Source organism: Dermacentor albipictus, chromosome 9 (genome assembly GCF_038994185.2).
Source record: "Dermacentor albipictus isolate Rhodes 1998 colony chromosome 9, USDA_Dalb.pri_finalv2, whole genome shotgun sequence".
Classification (NCBI taxonomy): Eukaryota; Metazoa; Arthropoda; class Arachnida; order Ixodida; family Ixodidae; genus Dermacentor; species Dermacentor albipictus.
The window spans coordinates 35,736,919-35,750,729 of NC_091829.1; the positions used below are offsets into that span (position 1 = coordinate 35,736,919).

Genomic DNA, 13,811 nt, shown 5'->3' on the forward strand with positions numbered 1-13,811 from the left:
CCAAGGTATGACTCATTTTATTTTATTTTTCATTTTTTTCCAACTTTTTACTCCATGTCATACAATAAAATATAAAAGCAGTTTAAGATGGCAACTAAAAATAGATCACAAGAACAACTTTTTTCTGGACTGGCCTACTGTGGAACGAAGTTGTAAATCTCTACACAAGCCCGTACTCTGTCAAAGGTAAAACTAAATAAAACTGAGTCTGCACATAAGATGTGCAAATCGTACAGTTATTTGTGATGTCAGTAATAGCGAATGAAGAAAATGCTTCTTGAATTCTTTAAAATGGCTACAGCTAAAAGCAACGGCCAATGCCTTTGGTCACAAAATACACGCAGTAAACGATGCAATTTAGACCGCCTAGCTACTAAAAACAAATCCCAACAAGAATTCTTGATGGACTAGGTTACGGTTACCACAGAAGAAGAAATTAAATATACACCAGCACATTATGTGTCAAAGTCAAGAGTAAAAAAAAAATGCTTCAAGTCGCAGCACCTGAAATGTAGAGCTTACACAATTTTTAGTGATGTCAGTCTTGCCAAATAAAAGAAAACCTCTGGCATTGAAAGGTCTACATTTGAAGGCGAGTAATAGCCAATGCCTTTGGTCCTTAAAGGTATGCAAAAATTGTCGAAAATAGCGTGTCTGTTGTGTGCTCCAAAAATCTCCATAGCAAGAAAGGTTTCCTTGCAACAGTCGCAGCAGCTAAAAAGTGATAAAAAGGTTGCACATAACAATTTCAGAGCAAACTTCCTGTAAAAAAGCAGAAGTTGCCTCTTCATGAATATGCTTCATACATGACCCACACCATTGGCACTGTGACATCCTGCTAACCAAACTATTATTTCAACTGATGGTTAAGTTTTCTACTTTTATACATAGCACTGAAACATTTCGGCAACACTAACATCATTGGCACACAATGAGGCTCGTAATCTCGGATACAAACACACTTGCACACCAGCTTGTAAAATGTATTTTACATTCCAGCTTGTGATAGAGGGTCCTGATTCATTTTTATCTAGGAAACGCTTAAGGTGTGCATTGATATCAGCACCAAGATGTGTTTTCTCCAAAGGCATTTTCTTGTCTTTGAACATTTGCTCAAAACACAGTTATACCTGCTTAATGGCTTTAAAGAAAATGTAACACCAAATGTAACACCACGAAAACACCAAACACCAGTTAAAGCTGTTATCTGCCATAAATTGCTATCAGTGATCTATTAGCCTCAACAATAACACTGCCAACTGCAATATCTAAGGTATTATGTTGGTAATCTGTTAGTCACAAGAGCTTTGCTAATTACAGCGTCCAAATGGAGAAACGCTCTAACACGTGTGACACCAACGTGGAAGAGGACACACAACATTGGTCTAGCATTAAGCAGAGAAAAAAAATGGGTACAAGGATCCACTAGCAACAAAGCAAAATGTAGCTAAGCTATGGCTTTAGATGAGCTCTCTCGGATTGCAAGCAAGGAATTGTACAATGTCCACGATCCTTCCAAAAGAACATGCTAGTAAGTGGTTACTTGTTCTAGATTCTTTAAACTATGGAAACATTGTCTGCCACAGTCATAGAAAGATATACATTTATCCTTTGGACACAATTAGCACACAAAGAATTTCTCCAATGCAATACTATGACAATATCGGCAATCTTCAATATAATGAGACATGGCGATTACCAAAGACACTTCCCCAAAAAAGCAGTGACAAAATTATGTCAAGCCTCCATGCTAACAGATATGAAGACAATATTTCTCAAAAGCAACATCACAATCTTACTAGTTATCCTCATCGTCAGATATGACAACGACCGACGGTTGCCTGTTCTTCTGTGACAATTCCAAGGACTCGCCTCTGGAGTCAAAAAGTGATCCCGAGTGATCATAGCTTTCCTCCGACACCAACTTCACTGATTTGACAACTTGAGACTCATATGATGCCAGCACATTTTTCGATAGTCTTTCCACTTTAATCTCCACTTCTCTCGAGCATTGCTTGGGCACAGGTGTGGACGTCACTGTGTCGTTGAAGTAGAGGCGGCGCCTCCCGGAGATTCGACGGTCGGGCAAACCTTCAGGTCCCACAGAACTTGAGGCTGTTACTCTTCCAGCATCACCACCTGCGAGTCGATCCGGACTGATTTCGGAAGACGACGCAACGCTTTTTCGTGCAGATAGGTTTGGTCGTTTTGGCGGTGTGCAGCCAATATCACTTTCTGCATCATTAACTTCACCGTTGCTGAGCTGCATGGATGTCATGAACTCTTCTTTCAATGAATCCGAGAGGGAAAGGTTGAAACTGCCAGGCCAAGAAGGTTTTCTAGAGTCCTCAGTCTGGGTAGAACTTTTGAGGCTATCTGCGCGGGTACCACAGGCAGCCTCCTTCGTGCTTATATTTGCAAGGGCCATGCTGTCATCTGCCGATTTTGCTCGTTTTGACACTTCCGCAGATGTCGGTGAAGTGCTTCTCCTCGCCTCATCATCAGGCTGAGTTGTCAATTTCTCTTGCACAGAGATAGTGGGCTTCTGTTCAAGCAAGCTTGTAATCGAAGACGAGCTGTCTGCTCGTTCAGAGGTGTCTAGTGAGCTGTTTGGTTTCGTTTCAGCCAAAGGGTTGTCTTTCTTGCGACATAAGACTTCCTCTGTCGTAACCACAGATTCTTCCAGATCTGAATCTGGTTTAGGAGTGACAACATGCACTGGCTCAGGTGATTTGCCAGGCTTTTCTGGAGCGACACCGCCTGCTGAACTTGTTGGCTGGGGTTCGGCATGTTCTTGTGTTGCCCCCGCTATTCTTTGCGAAAGCGGCACATTGAATTCGTCCGATGAGGAGTCAACTGAAACATCTAATGGCTTGGCAGAGAACTTTGGTGACCGTGCAAAGTAGCGGTCAACAGTTTCGGTGGTCTTGGGTGGCGAGGACTTCAGCTTTCGCGCCCGCGTTGTGACCGACCGGCTCTTGCTACTTGGTGAAGCTCTAGACTTTTTCGAACCAATGTCTGCAGCTTTTCTTCCTAGCCTTTTCTCGCCTGTGCCCTCACTTTCTTCTTTGGCGACTTGCTGCGACTTTCCGGATGTGATGCTGAAGTATCCCCGTATGTCACTGTTGGTTCCTGTTGAGTGGAATGGATTATTTTAAGTATGTGTTCTGCAACACAGAAAGATTTTTTTTTTAACGCACTGAAGTGCCACTGCCATTTGCGCCAAACTTCAAGTATGCATACTGTATTTTTGAGCTTATAACCCGCAGCAAATTTCAAAAATTTTGAAAGTGGGGGGCAGCTTATATGCGAAATTCGAAGTTCCGTTATCTCCTAGGGAACCCCACCTCCTCCCCACCCATGCATGTTGAAGCTCCCTTCTGCCTTCTTTCCCTTCTACCTTATTTCACGGTCGCTCATTCTCCTCTATTTCACGGGCCACCATTTTTTCGTTTAGTGGTTAGCGAATAGAGCACGCATCGCCGGCAAACTCATGCGTCGCCCATTCCCGTGGCGCTCCCTCAGCCTGCGCGAAGTGCTTCGCGATAAACCACCACTGGGATTTTCGGCTCAGTCGCATTTGTTCCGCCGCCATTGCCGATGCGAGGGCTTCTCTGTCCACACTGTCATCTGCTGTTGTGCGACTGCCAGCTGCGCAGTGATCCGGTTCACGTCAGATATAATGTGAATGATTTGCCTACGATAACGTCCGGCAAGTGAATACAGCTTTGTTAGCATCACCGAAAATACGACGTAGACAAGTCGTGCATCCGCGAATGCAGACTGTTTTTGCAAAGATTTGAGCAATGTTGTGTGCAGTTACTTCTGTGGCTGACACGTGGGAATATATATATTTTTTTCTTCTTTCCAGGCTGTTGTAATTGGGGGTGCAGATTATACAAGATGGCGGGTTGTATGCGCAAAAATACAGTATATGGGCTAAATTCTCTCCAAGGAGTTCAAGTTCTCCTAGACGATTGGTTAACCTTTCTTTCACAGTTACTGTACTTGCTGTCAACGCCTGTCAAACTATTAATGTTTATTTTAAAAACTTAATTATTGTTTAAGTGTACCAATGTTCTTTTCATAAACTTTGTCAAAGGCACTATGTTGACATTGCAATAGCGTAAAGTAACATACAATTCCATAATATGTCACATGAATCACTCGCAAAGACATTTTTCACCACTCACCATCTGTAACCGCAGCTTTCTTCTTGCTCTTCTGGTTCTGTTCATCATAGAATGCTTTCACCAGTTCTGGATAGACATTCTCAAACAGTTCCTGGGGCTCCAAAGTGTTTGGTGGTGATGACTGTGTCCACACTAGGAAATTAAAACAGTGCAAACTGCTCGGCATGTTTTCACAGCAGAAACAATGCGATTGCTCCTTGAATAATTTTATTAAACCAATTACTTAGTAGAACCTCCATATAACCCTCAGTTGAAGACTTTGTTCTCAAGAAGCAAGTCCAGTGCAATAACTGAGGAACACTTGTGCAAGGCATGCACAGTTGAACAGATGAAGGGCAAAGCACAGCGAGTGGAGCTTTTGAAATTTGCTACGGTATGCAGCTTACAGATATACATTTACTAATACAGGGTGTCTACCAAGTTGACATTTCCAAATTCCCTGAGTTTTCCAGGTTTTCCCTGAGCACCTTCGCAAAATTCCCTGAACGAGCCAGAATTTTGTTTTATGTCTAGACGGGCTGACACCATGTTGCCCGATGCTCTCACTCTCTAGTAAGCATGTTGGAAAACAATGATTTATTCCACTTCGAATAGTAAGGTGTAATATATATATATTTAGTGTGATCAAGAAACCTCTATGGGTCCCGAAACGTCTGTGTTATTTTCACCTTGACTTGGTCAGTGACCGCAATTTCTTCATCAATATCTATTGCATTCAAAAAGAAAATAGAAAGAAGGTTATAGGTAAACGCACAGCGGAAAAAGTGGTAAAACCGATTCCGAATTGAGTAGAACATTTTCAAATACGGATGAAAAGGAGATGCATACAGAAGTAAATATTTTCGAATATGAGCTATTTCTACGAACTGATAGCAAGCTCATCGGTACGGGGGCTCAACTTTGTCACAACTAAGATTGTCTCTCAGCAGCTGGGAAGTCAACCTCAGCTGTCCTGACATACTCTCAGCCCGTATACAGTATCTCAGTGTTGGGTATCTCATTTTGGTTTGGATAAGGTACACCTGCATCTCGGCATCAGCCAACACTGTTTTCTTGAGCTCACGCTCCTTCAAAGAGGCGGCGGCCCGCTTCCCTTCTTGTTAATTCGTCAGTGCGTCGGTTTTGCCTGTTCTCATCCTCATTCCGCCATGCGTTTGCCCCATGGATCATTTGAAGCATCCTCTTGGTCAGTTATACAGTCAACGTCCAATTTTTCTGACTCCCTAGGGGCTGCGAAAACATCCGAAAAATCGGGCAGCCCAAAAAAATAAAAGCATGTCTTAAACTGCCCTTGACCTTTTTGTTACCATGCCTATTAAAATAGATCAGTGGTGATCTATACTTTAGATCGCCGATATCGACATGTTGCAACCGTTTCATGTCCGCTTAAGGCCGTCCAGTTGTTAGTACAGGCACTGAACTGTCAGAATCAGTTAAAATTTTCGCGCTCCGTGATGATGCGATTTTCGATGGACCTTTTTGTAAACAAATGCAGAAAAGATGAGTGGCCGTCACGTTTTGCCACGCTTGAGAAAAAATCATGTCATTCACGATTACACTGCACTAGCATCAAAATTCTGTAATCAAATGACTCCCAGTAAATCAAGAATTAAATTATATCGCCGGCTTTGCCATCCGACAGTGCTGAGCGGTGATAATTAACCGAAGATGATGCCAGCTGTTCCCTAGTCAGCTTTGGTTTGGAGTTCCGAGTCGTTTTATTGCAACAAAGTGTATTTCTGAAGGTCCACCGCATGTCTAGCATGTGGACCTGGCATTTTCAACCAGTTTCGAAGAGTATCGGTTTCGCTTCTCTTGTAAAATCCAGGCAAGGGGCGCTGCCGGTGTCACTGTGTAGCTATTGAAAGTGGCTCCCATGCCATCGTCCCGCGCGGCTGCATCACGAGAAAAGCGTCGTGCTCGAAGCTATGCTGCACCCGCACTTCAATTTAGTAATGAGCATTCGATTTATGATTTCGAAGATGATAGCAAACAGATGAAAGCTCTGATGGTGACGATGTTTTGAGTCAGCATGGGACATCTGCAACTGTCCAACGGCGAGTTTACGTTACGGCCTTGAGCGGTCTCCTTCCTTGTGCGCACTTATCTGCCGATCTTCTTGCACAACCTGAGAGCTCTCCTGATTATCTTCAGGGTGTATACTTCGCTTGGTTATGATATCCTGCCATCGGCAGCAAAGAAACTTTTGTTCACGCCAAGTAGGCCACCCGCACATCTCGGCCCAGCACTGTGGATCAGCGCAAGGCAGTTTGCAACGGTGTGGGATTTCTTTCTGCTCTTCTACTCTGCGGCAGTGATAAAGACAAGCTGCAAAATTGCAAACAGATATGCTTGGATGCATAATCTTGTAGTTGCCCAGCTACGCTGAGAGCGATTGGTCCTGGAAGAGGTCAGGTGCATGACTCTAGACAAACTGGTGAAGTACGTTCCCTGGACTTCTGATAGGACCATCCTCAGAAGATGCCGAAAAAACGGAACTGCAGAATGTGTTACGAGGACCACAAAGATGAACAAATAACAGACATTTTGGGGGAAAAGTGCGGAATGCATCTATGCTTCACAACATGCAGGAACTGCTTCACCGCATGGCTTGAGGGATGTACTGGTCTTAGTTTCTATTTTGTATCCGAAGAACGGTGGTGTAGTGAGCATTCATTCTTTTCAGACGCTATTCCTGGGTTATTTAACTTTGAAATGTGTATTCTGAATTTTCTTTGATATTAATTTTTTTAGCAGATATTGTTTTTTATTGTTGTTTATCAACTGGCCGCCAAAATGGTGCTTTCTAGAATTTTGTTTTACCTATATTTTTTGTTTGGCAACATACGTTTTTGGAAAGAGAATTTCATTATGCACAACATGCTATGCTGCAATGTGTGCTGGAATATTATTTGTAGTGGTAAATTTTTATTATCTTTTTTTACCGGGATCTATAAAAAATTAAAATTTTCTCACGGTAACGAAAGAGTTAAGGGCTCAAATTGGCACCGGCACGTGTGAAAAAGCTCTCAAGGGTTGCGAGTACACTTATTAGGCATATCGGTGCTCGTATTGTGGCAGGAGACGGGGGTGCACGTGTGTACATTTAAGGAATACATACTGTGTCCCGTGACAATTGCCCCTTCCCACAGTTATGCTTCATCACGTAACAGTTCTGTATTGAGGCGAAGCTAACTGTCAGAGACCAGCATTATGCAACGTTCGGTGCTTTGCGAGCTTCGAAGCCAATCGCGAGGATTACAAAGGCGGAGTGTGTGCCATTGCTGACAGCGGCGAATTCTTTCAATGAAAAACATGCCACCGCAAGGCAAGAAGCTAGCGAACGTAGAAGCAGCTAGGCCTAACGTTGCGCGGTGGCGGCTGCGGCTGCCAGCGGATCTGCATGCAAGAGCATCGGTTCGAGGCGGCGAGATAATCGAAATGTTGGCGGTGGTGGCATTGATTAGTGCCATTTCAGACCTGCAGTCAGGGCAATATACATTGACTCTATGGAGCACGTGGTGGTGCCACGAAGCCGTGCGAATTATCGGGCACGTCCAAAAAATCGAGCGTCTGGAAAATAACTCGTTAAATACTTGGCAATACCTTGTGCCGATGACATGCGTCAACGACGGTTCGTTGCGATTCGTCTGTTACTGGAGCCAGCATTAACACGACTTTCTTTCCCTTTCAATAAAATTGCAGCTGGTTTTCCGTGATATAAACACAAATTCCCTGAGTTTTCCCTGAGTATTTCCAGACTATTCAAATTCCCTGAGAATTCCCGGTTTTCCCGGTTGGTAGACACCCTGTAATAGGCTTTAAGAGCCAACTAGTCTGCAATCCAGATTCAAGTATTTGTGGAAGCAGAGCCTTCATAGTAAAAACCTGCAACTCCCCAAACCTTTCTATAATCGGCGGGCCTTCTGGCACAGCTAAAAACTATTAACCGCTTAAGTCACATGATAAAGTCACGCCTCATACCAAACACGGATAATAAATTAGCGTGTACTATATCAAAGTATAAACCTGAAATGTTTGTTACCGATATTGGCATGTAACAAATATATGCTTACAACAAATGTCAGACACAAGGAAAGTATTTTCATGCCATATGCAATTTCGTCAGTTGGTTCCCTTTATTTGGTGCAAAGCTATACAGCTATCACAAAGGTTGGGAAGTGGTGCTGACGGTTCTCATAGCATTACAACAGTCATCATTGCCGGTAAAAGTATGAATAAATGCTGTTTAACTCTTGCAATTTTTTTTTTCCAACGAAATGTAGGAATCGCATGGAATCAACAACTTGCACCATGACGCATGTGACATGGCCGCAGAGCATTGTGGTGAGCGGCTGAACTGTAAAAAAGCGAAGCAACATGTGGGCTGACCTGCTGCATGTGCGGAGATCTTGCTGTGACGATGCCGATGGCAAAAGGAATGCGAGTGGTCTATCTTTTCATGTTACTGCCACTGTGCTTTTTAGGAGGAGTGCAATGTCACGCGTACATTCTGTTGGTTTTAGTCGGTGACCATTTTTTATCATATTATCACTTATCAAGTTCTTGCTGGGCGAAAGTCATGCCTATGTCTAAAATTCATTGACCGTTGTCGCCTACTTTAAAGTGAAAGAGGCTTGTCTAACCAGAATGCACCCATAACATGAATACTGTCACACATTCTCGAACGTAGATGAGTGTCAGCGATTTCTCTGGAATGTAGGGTGATACATGTACAAGCAGCAGCCAAACTTGACCCACGAGTTTACATTTGCCAACTCATGACTATGTCAATGATTATGACGCCACTATCACCGAGTGTTGGCTGCCCTCTGGTGCACAAATTAACCCAATAAAGAGTTAAATTCTTAACTCCCAGATCTCGCAGTGTTTAGTTCTTCATTAGTAGCTAAACGTGACTGTACCTCTGCTCTTGCTCCAAGTGGCACCACAGGGCACGGGTGGTGGTTTCTACCATGCCTTTTTCCTTCTTTTGTGACACTTATATTATTGTATTATTTTTATTATTGCTGCTAGGGTGCAGCACTTGCGCCTGCATGTTCTAAAGGGTAAAGCCACACCAACGTCAACAAGCCCAAAGTCAGCATCTGATAAAAGACCGGTAAACATGCTTTGAACAACCGACATGTGTTTTCTACATCCTGCATTTGGTCGTCGTCGTCGTCCCATCAAGGCCAGCAGGACAATGCCGCGCGTTCATGCAGAAGCTAGAGCTCTGCAGTCTACACCGGATACGACTATGCAGACACACACCATCTACACAATAGCTTTGCATCCTGTAATGATTTCCCGTTAACTAGCCAAATTACCAAAAGGTGAGAAATGAAAGAAAATAAGACTTCGCGACTCACATTCGGTGGCTAGCCATTCAACCTCGTAGAAGTCAGCATTTCTCCGCACTCGTTCCTTGACGATCCTAGTCAGGCGATGAGAAAACAACGCATTCTCAGCACTGCAGCTACCCTGAATCCTTATTCAAGAGAGTCAAAATGCATTTTTAAGGGTGAGAAAATCAGTCCTACGAAAATCTGTAAGGTGATGACAATTTTTCCCTTTTATGGTCAGGCGTAAAGAAAGATGCTCAGACGCAGCAAACCTTTTATCGTTAAAGGTGCATTCCATTGCGTTCTAAAAGAGCCAAAGACTGAACTTAACAAGTTTCAAGAACTTCTACTGGGTCATAGTGGCCAAAATACAAAAAAAAAACTTCAAAAATCGTTTTGTCATAATGACATATCGGCAACAGTATATTACAGCATGAAATTTTAAAAAATATTGAACACTGACCTTCATTTTCTCTCGCAGTAATAAACACATATTGCATGTATTCAATGCAAATAGAGTATCAAAACAACATATCAGTATAAGTTCATCTGTTATTTCTCTTTAGGGTCCCTTTAAAGAGGCATAACCCTTTAACTTTAGAAGTACTGGCCTCACAGCACACATATAATACACATATACGCACCAAGAATTATGCCTTAAGGGCAAGTCTTTATCGCAATAAACAAAAAAAATCCTTTAACTGGCAAGGAACACCTGACCTAGAATGTTTTTATTGCTTTATTTCTTCTTGATATTGTTCAAATACATACCAAATGAAATATGAAATGCTTTCTCTGAAAACTAAGTGAGATACAGCGCTTTGAAAATATTGTTGACCAGCTGGTTAGATGCAAATGTATGGTCCAAAACTTGTGCTTGGAACTTGGTTTGGCAAGGTAAATGTGTATTCTTGAGATTTACCTCAATGGAGAAAGAATTACTAGCTTTCTTAAGCAAAGGAAAAAATTTTCGCATTAGCGATAATATGATGACCATGTCCGCTAAGACGATACCTACGAGGTCCTCAAGTTTTGTTACCAAAACATCAGCTGCTGCCCATGGTCGACATTTTTGCAACTACCACTGTTGAGCAGGTACATAAATTAAGGCAAATTGAAAGGCACAGACTGATATTTCGTTTTGTATACTGTTTCCAGATATTTTTGTAAGTTCAACAATATTGTTGCACTGCCAGTTAAAGGGTTAAGGCAAGCTAAAGTGATAGATTAATGCTCAAGAACATTTAAGGCATCAATGTTATCGAGAACAATGTTTTAGTAATCGAGAAATTGAGGTAAATGCAGGGTGCTATTTGGGCCTACGCCGGGACAGTCAAGTAGTGGCCCAATGACATAGCAACTTCTCATTATAACTATTTCACTAGTGCTTAACCAGTCATTATAGAAAGATTGTTGCATTGCATTACGAGATGGAAGAAAATGCTACACTTGCCTGCTTCCATTCGATTCTTAGAGAAACTGTTTGACAACAACGTGAGTGGTCAAAAGGTTTTGTTTTCGCTTGACTCTGCACCACCCACGCCTTCGCGTTTCAGTAGTTTCCTTATTGCATGGTGCTGCACTGGCTTTTCTGGCTCACAAAGCTCACACAAACTGCAAGTAGCAGAGAACGAGGCCCAGCGCAACGGTGCATACTTTCCCATTCTCTTTCGCACTGTCGACTCTGTCTTGGCTCAGTTTCTTTCCACGCTGTTGCGTTTTGCACGAGAAACTGCAGTGCCAGCTGTTGGGTGCCGTTCTGTTCACCGACAGCAGTGAAAGGTGATGGAGTATGCAACGACATGACTCCTCATTCGGGCCCACGCTATTTGAATTGCGCTAGAGATATATGCATAAATGGACCAAGAAGTCCGCAGGGTAAAATTTTGAGGATAGGTTTGTTGTTTCAAAATGAAATTAAATAGTAGTGTTGTGGGCAAAGATAAAGATGGCGGCTGCAATGACAACAATGAGCCTGGACTTTATGAAGAATGTGCTTGGGACACTGATAGTCGCAACTTAAGAAGGCGATGATGAAACTGCAAAAATTTTTCCGGTACAATACGAAGCAGCTTACTTGACAGGCTTCAAGGTGGCAACTTCTTCGCAGCTGCTACCACCTCGCTCTAGGTGGCAGCGGGTCAACAGGGGGAACACTTTCTCCCGGCTTTCTGCAGGCCCCCAGCTCAGCTTGGCGTACATGAAATCCTTCAAAGGCAACAGGCATTACATCACCTTCATGACCACATTGTGCTACGGCAAATACCACTGGTTGGTTCATAAACGCTATCCTAACCTTTGAGCAGGTGCCTGCGTCACACTCTGATTTTGCGAATTCCAAGATTGCCAGGTAGAAACAACATACTACTAAATGAATTTCCACTGCGGAATGAAAACGAAAGACTACTCCAACTGTTCAGGGAAGTTTACCTTCAGTTACGGTGCAATCCAAAACTAAAGCATGCCTTGAAGCTCTGCAAGGCCATGAAATGGCCAGTGCCTCCCACGATTCCTTATTTATTCTCCTTGTTATGCAATATTCATGCATAAGGCACAACCAACAAACATTGTTTGCAGCTGCAAGAGAGCAGTGGGTGGCAGCAGCACTTCTATATTGGCATGTTGCCTCAAAAAAGAAATCCATCAAAAATAGTTCCTGTGGCTAAATAAACTACTTACTCATTTAGCTTGAAATTTTGCATAAAGATGGCCTTTTCTGGTGAACTTTGTACAATGCCATGTTTGGGTACAGTGCTTGTCTGTCTTGTTCAGAATAAGTCAGAAGTATGAATATATATGCTGTTTGCCAGCGTTGTCAGATATAAAAAACTTTTTTCTCAGAGCAGAGAACAGTAGCACCATCTCATGGAGGTGAAATTCCTGCCATGGAAAGACAAGGGTGCAGACAAACTTGACTACCCTGGCAACAGGTGGCACTACTTGCTGCTGCTTTCACTGCAAGAAATCAGCATTTTTCACCTGGCACAGCCCCGGATGAGGTACACTTCGTATTTATTCTGGGTGAAATGACAGTGCAGCATCATAACATGGTGCTAAATAAAAGCTGCCACAAAAGGGGAGCTATAACCAAGAGAGAAGACTAGTGAAAAGACATGCTTATGCCAGACTTCCTTATCGACACAACATCCAATCAATGCCTAACACACCTTGGCTAATTATAAGCACTTGCTTACAGGGAAAAACCATAATGGTCAGGCTTGATAAAAATTTTCAACCTGCTGTTCTCAAAGCACGTGAAAGACGTTCAGAGGTAAGGGTGTGGCTGTGAATATGCTCATGTGTATGAAAGGAGCACTGAAACACTTTTTTTTGAACAAGGTAAAACAAATGTTTCCAACCAGTAGACAATGATGCCTTGAATGTGCAAGCCAAATATTGTTCCCTTGTGCACAGCAGGGAACCTACTATTTGACATAATGCATTGCTCGCTCTCTCCTGGAGTAACAGATTTACTGCATGAGGTGCGTTTCCAAAGGAATCAATGTCCTCAAATGTTTCAAGCATTTGTTTGATAGACTGCCAGTTAGGTACATATCCGAGGTTTCTAGAAACCATTAGGTTTCTTCAACTATTAAAAGGACCCTGAATCACTTTCTCGGGCATAGTGAAATAACAGTCCGTGGGTAGCATGCGTTGCTGTGAACATCTCAGCCAAGTTTTCCTGTCGTATGCAGTGCCTGGAGATTGCAAGCAGATCGTGAAGTCACCTTTCTCTCAAATGCTCTTTTTCAACATAAAGCTCTGTCCTCATTCTTTTTTAGACGCACTATTTCATCATCGAACACACTATTTCGTCATTCCCTTAGACGGCTGCTATTGGCCGATAGCTGACATCAAGCTGCGGTCGGCTACATGGCTTAGTTACCGCGGCCACCCCGGGGTGCCGCCACAAGTCCACTGGCTAAGTGCACTGCAGATCTCAGAGGAAAACCACGTTTGGCTTATGCTTAGCACGTCATAGGCACCAAAGACAGAAGTCGTGGCGTCTAAGTGAACATCCAAAATTTAGAACGGCAACATTTAAGGCGGAGCATTGTGGACAAGCCCCACTGCGCTGTAGCCTTCGTAGTGTAAGGCATTGAAGAAGGAATGGGAGCACAGCGACAGTCATGCTTGATTGCCATTAACTCCGCTTCCGCTGAATGCATTGAAGTACCTTTTGCAGCAAAGTATTCCTGAAATGACCTATTTTCACTTCATATGTCTTTCTCCACTTCAATAAAAAGTGGTTCAGAGCCCCTTTAATGAGCGT

At 43.0% G+C, this 13,811-nt stretch overlaps 1 protein-coding gene across 2 annotated transcripts in view; it reads right to left on the minus strand.

The window, feature by feature from the left end:
- The window catches only part of Gen (XPG-like endonuclease), a 31,590-nt gene continuing 17,779 nt past the window's right edge, over positions 1 to 13,811 (minus strand). For both annotated transcript variants that reach the window (XM_065437897.1, XM_065437898.2), the window contains exons 9-12: positions 11,616 to 11,746; positions 9,566 to 9,630; positions 4,194 to 4,325; positions 1 to 3,132 (exon numbers count right to left, since the gene is read on the minus strand). In XM_065437897.1, the coding sequence (XP_065293969.1) occupies positions 1,799 to 3,132; positions 4,194 to 4,325; positions 9,566 to 9,630; positions 11,616 to 11,746 (1,662 nt within the window). In that variant the 3' untranslated portion in view covers positions 1 to 1,798. The remainder of the gene's footprint in view (positions 3,133 to 4,193; positions 4,326 to 9,565; positions 9,631 to 11,615; positions 11,747 to 13,811) is intronic.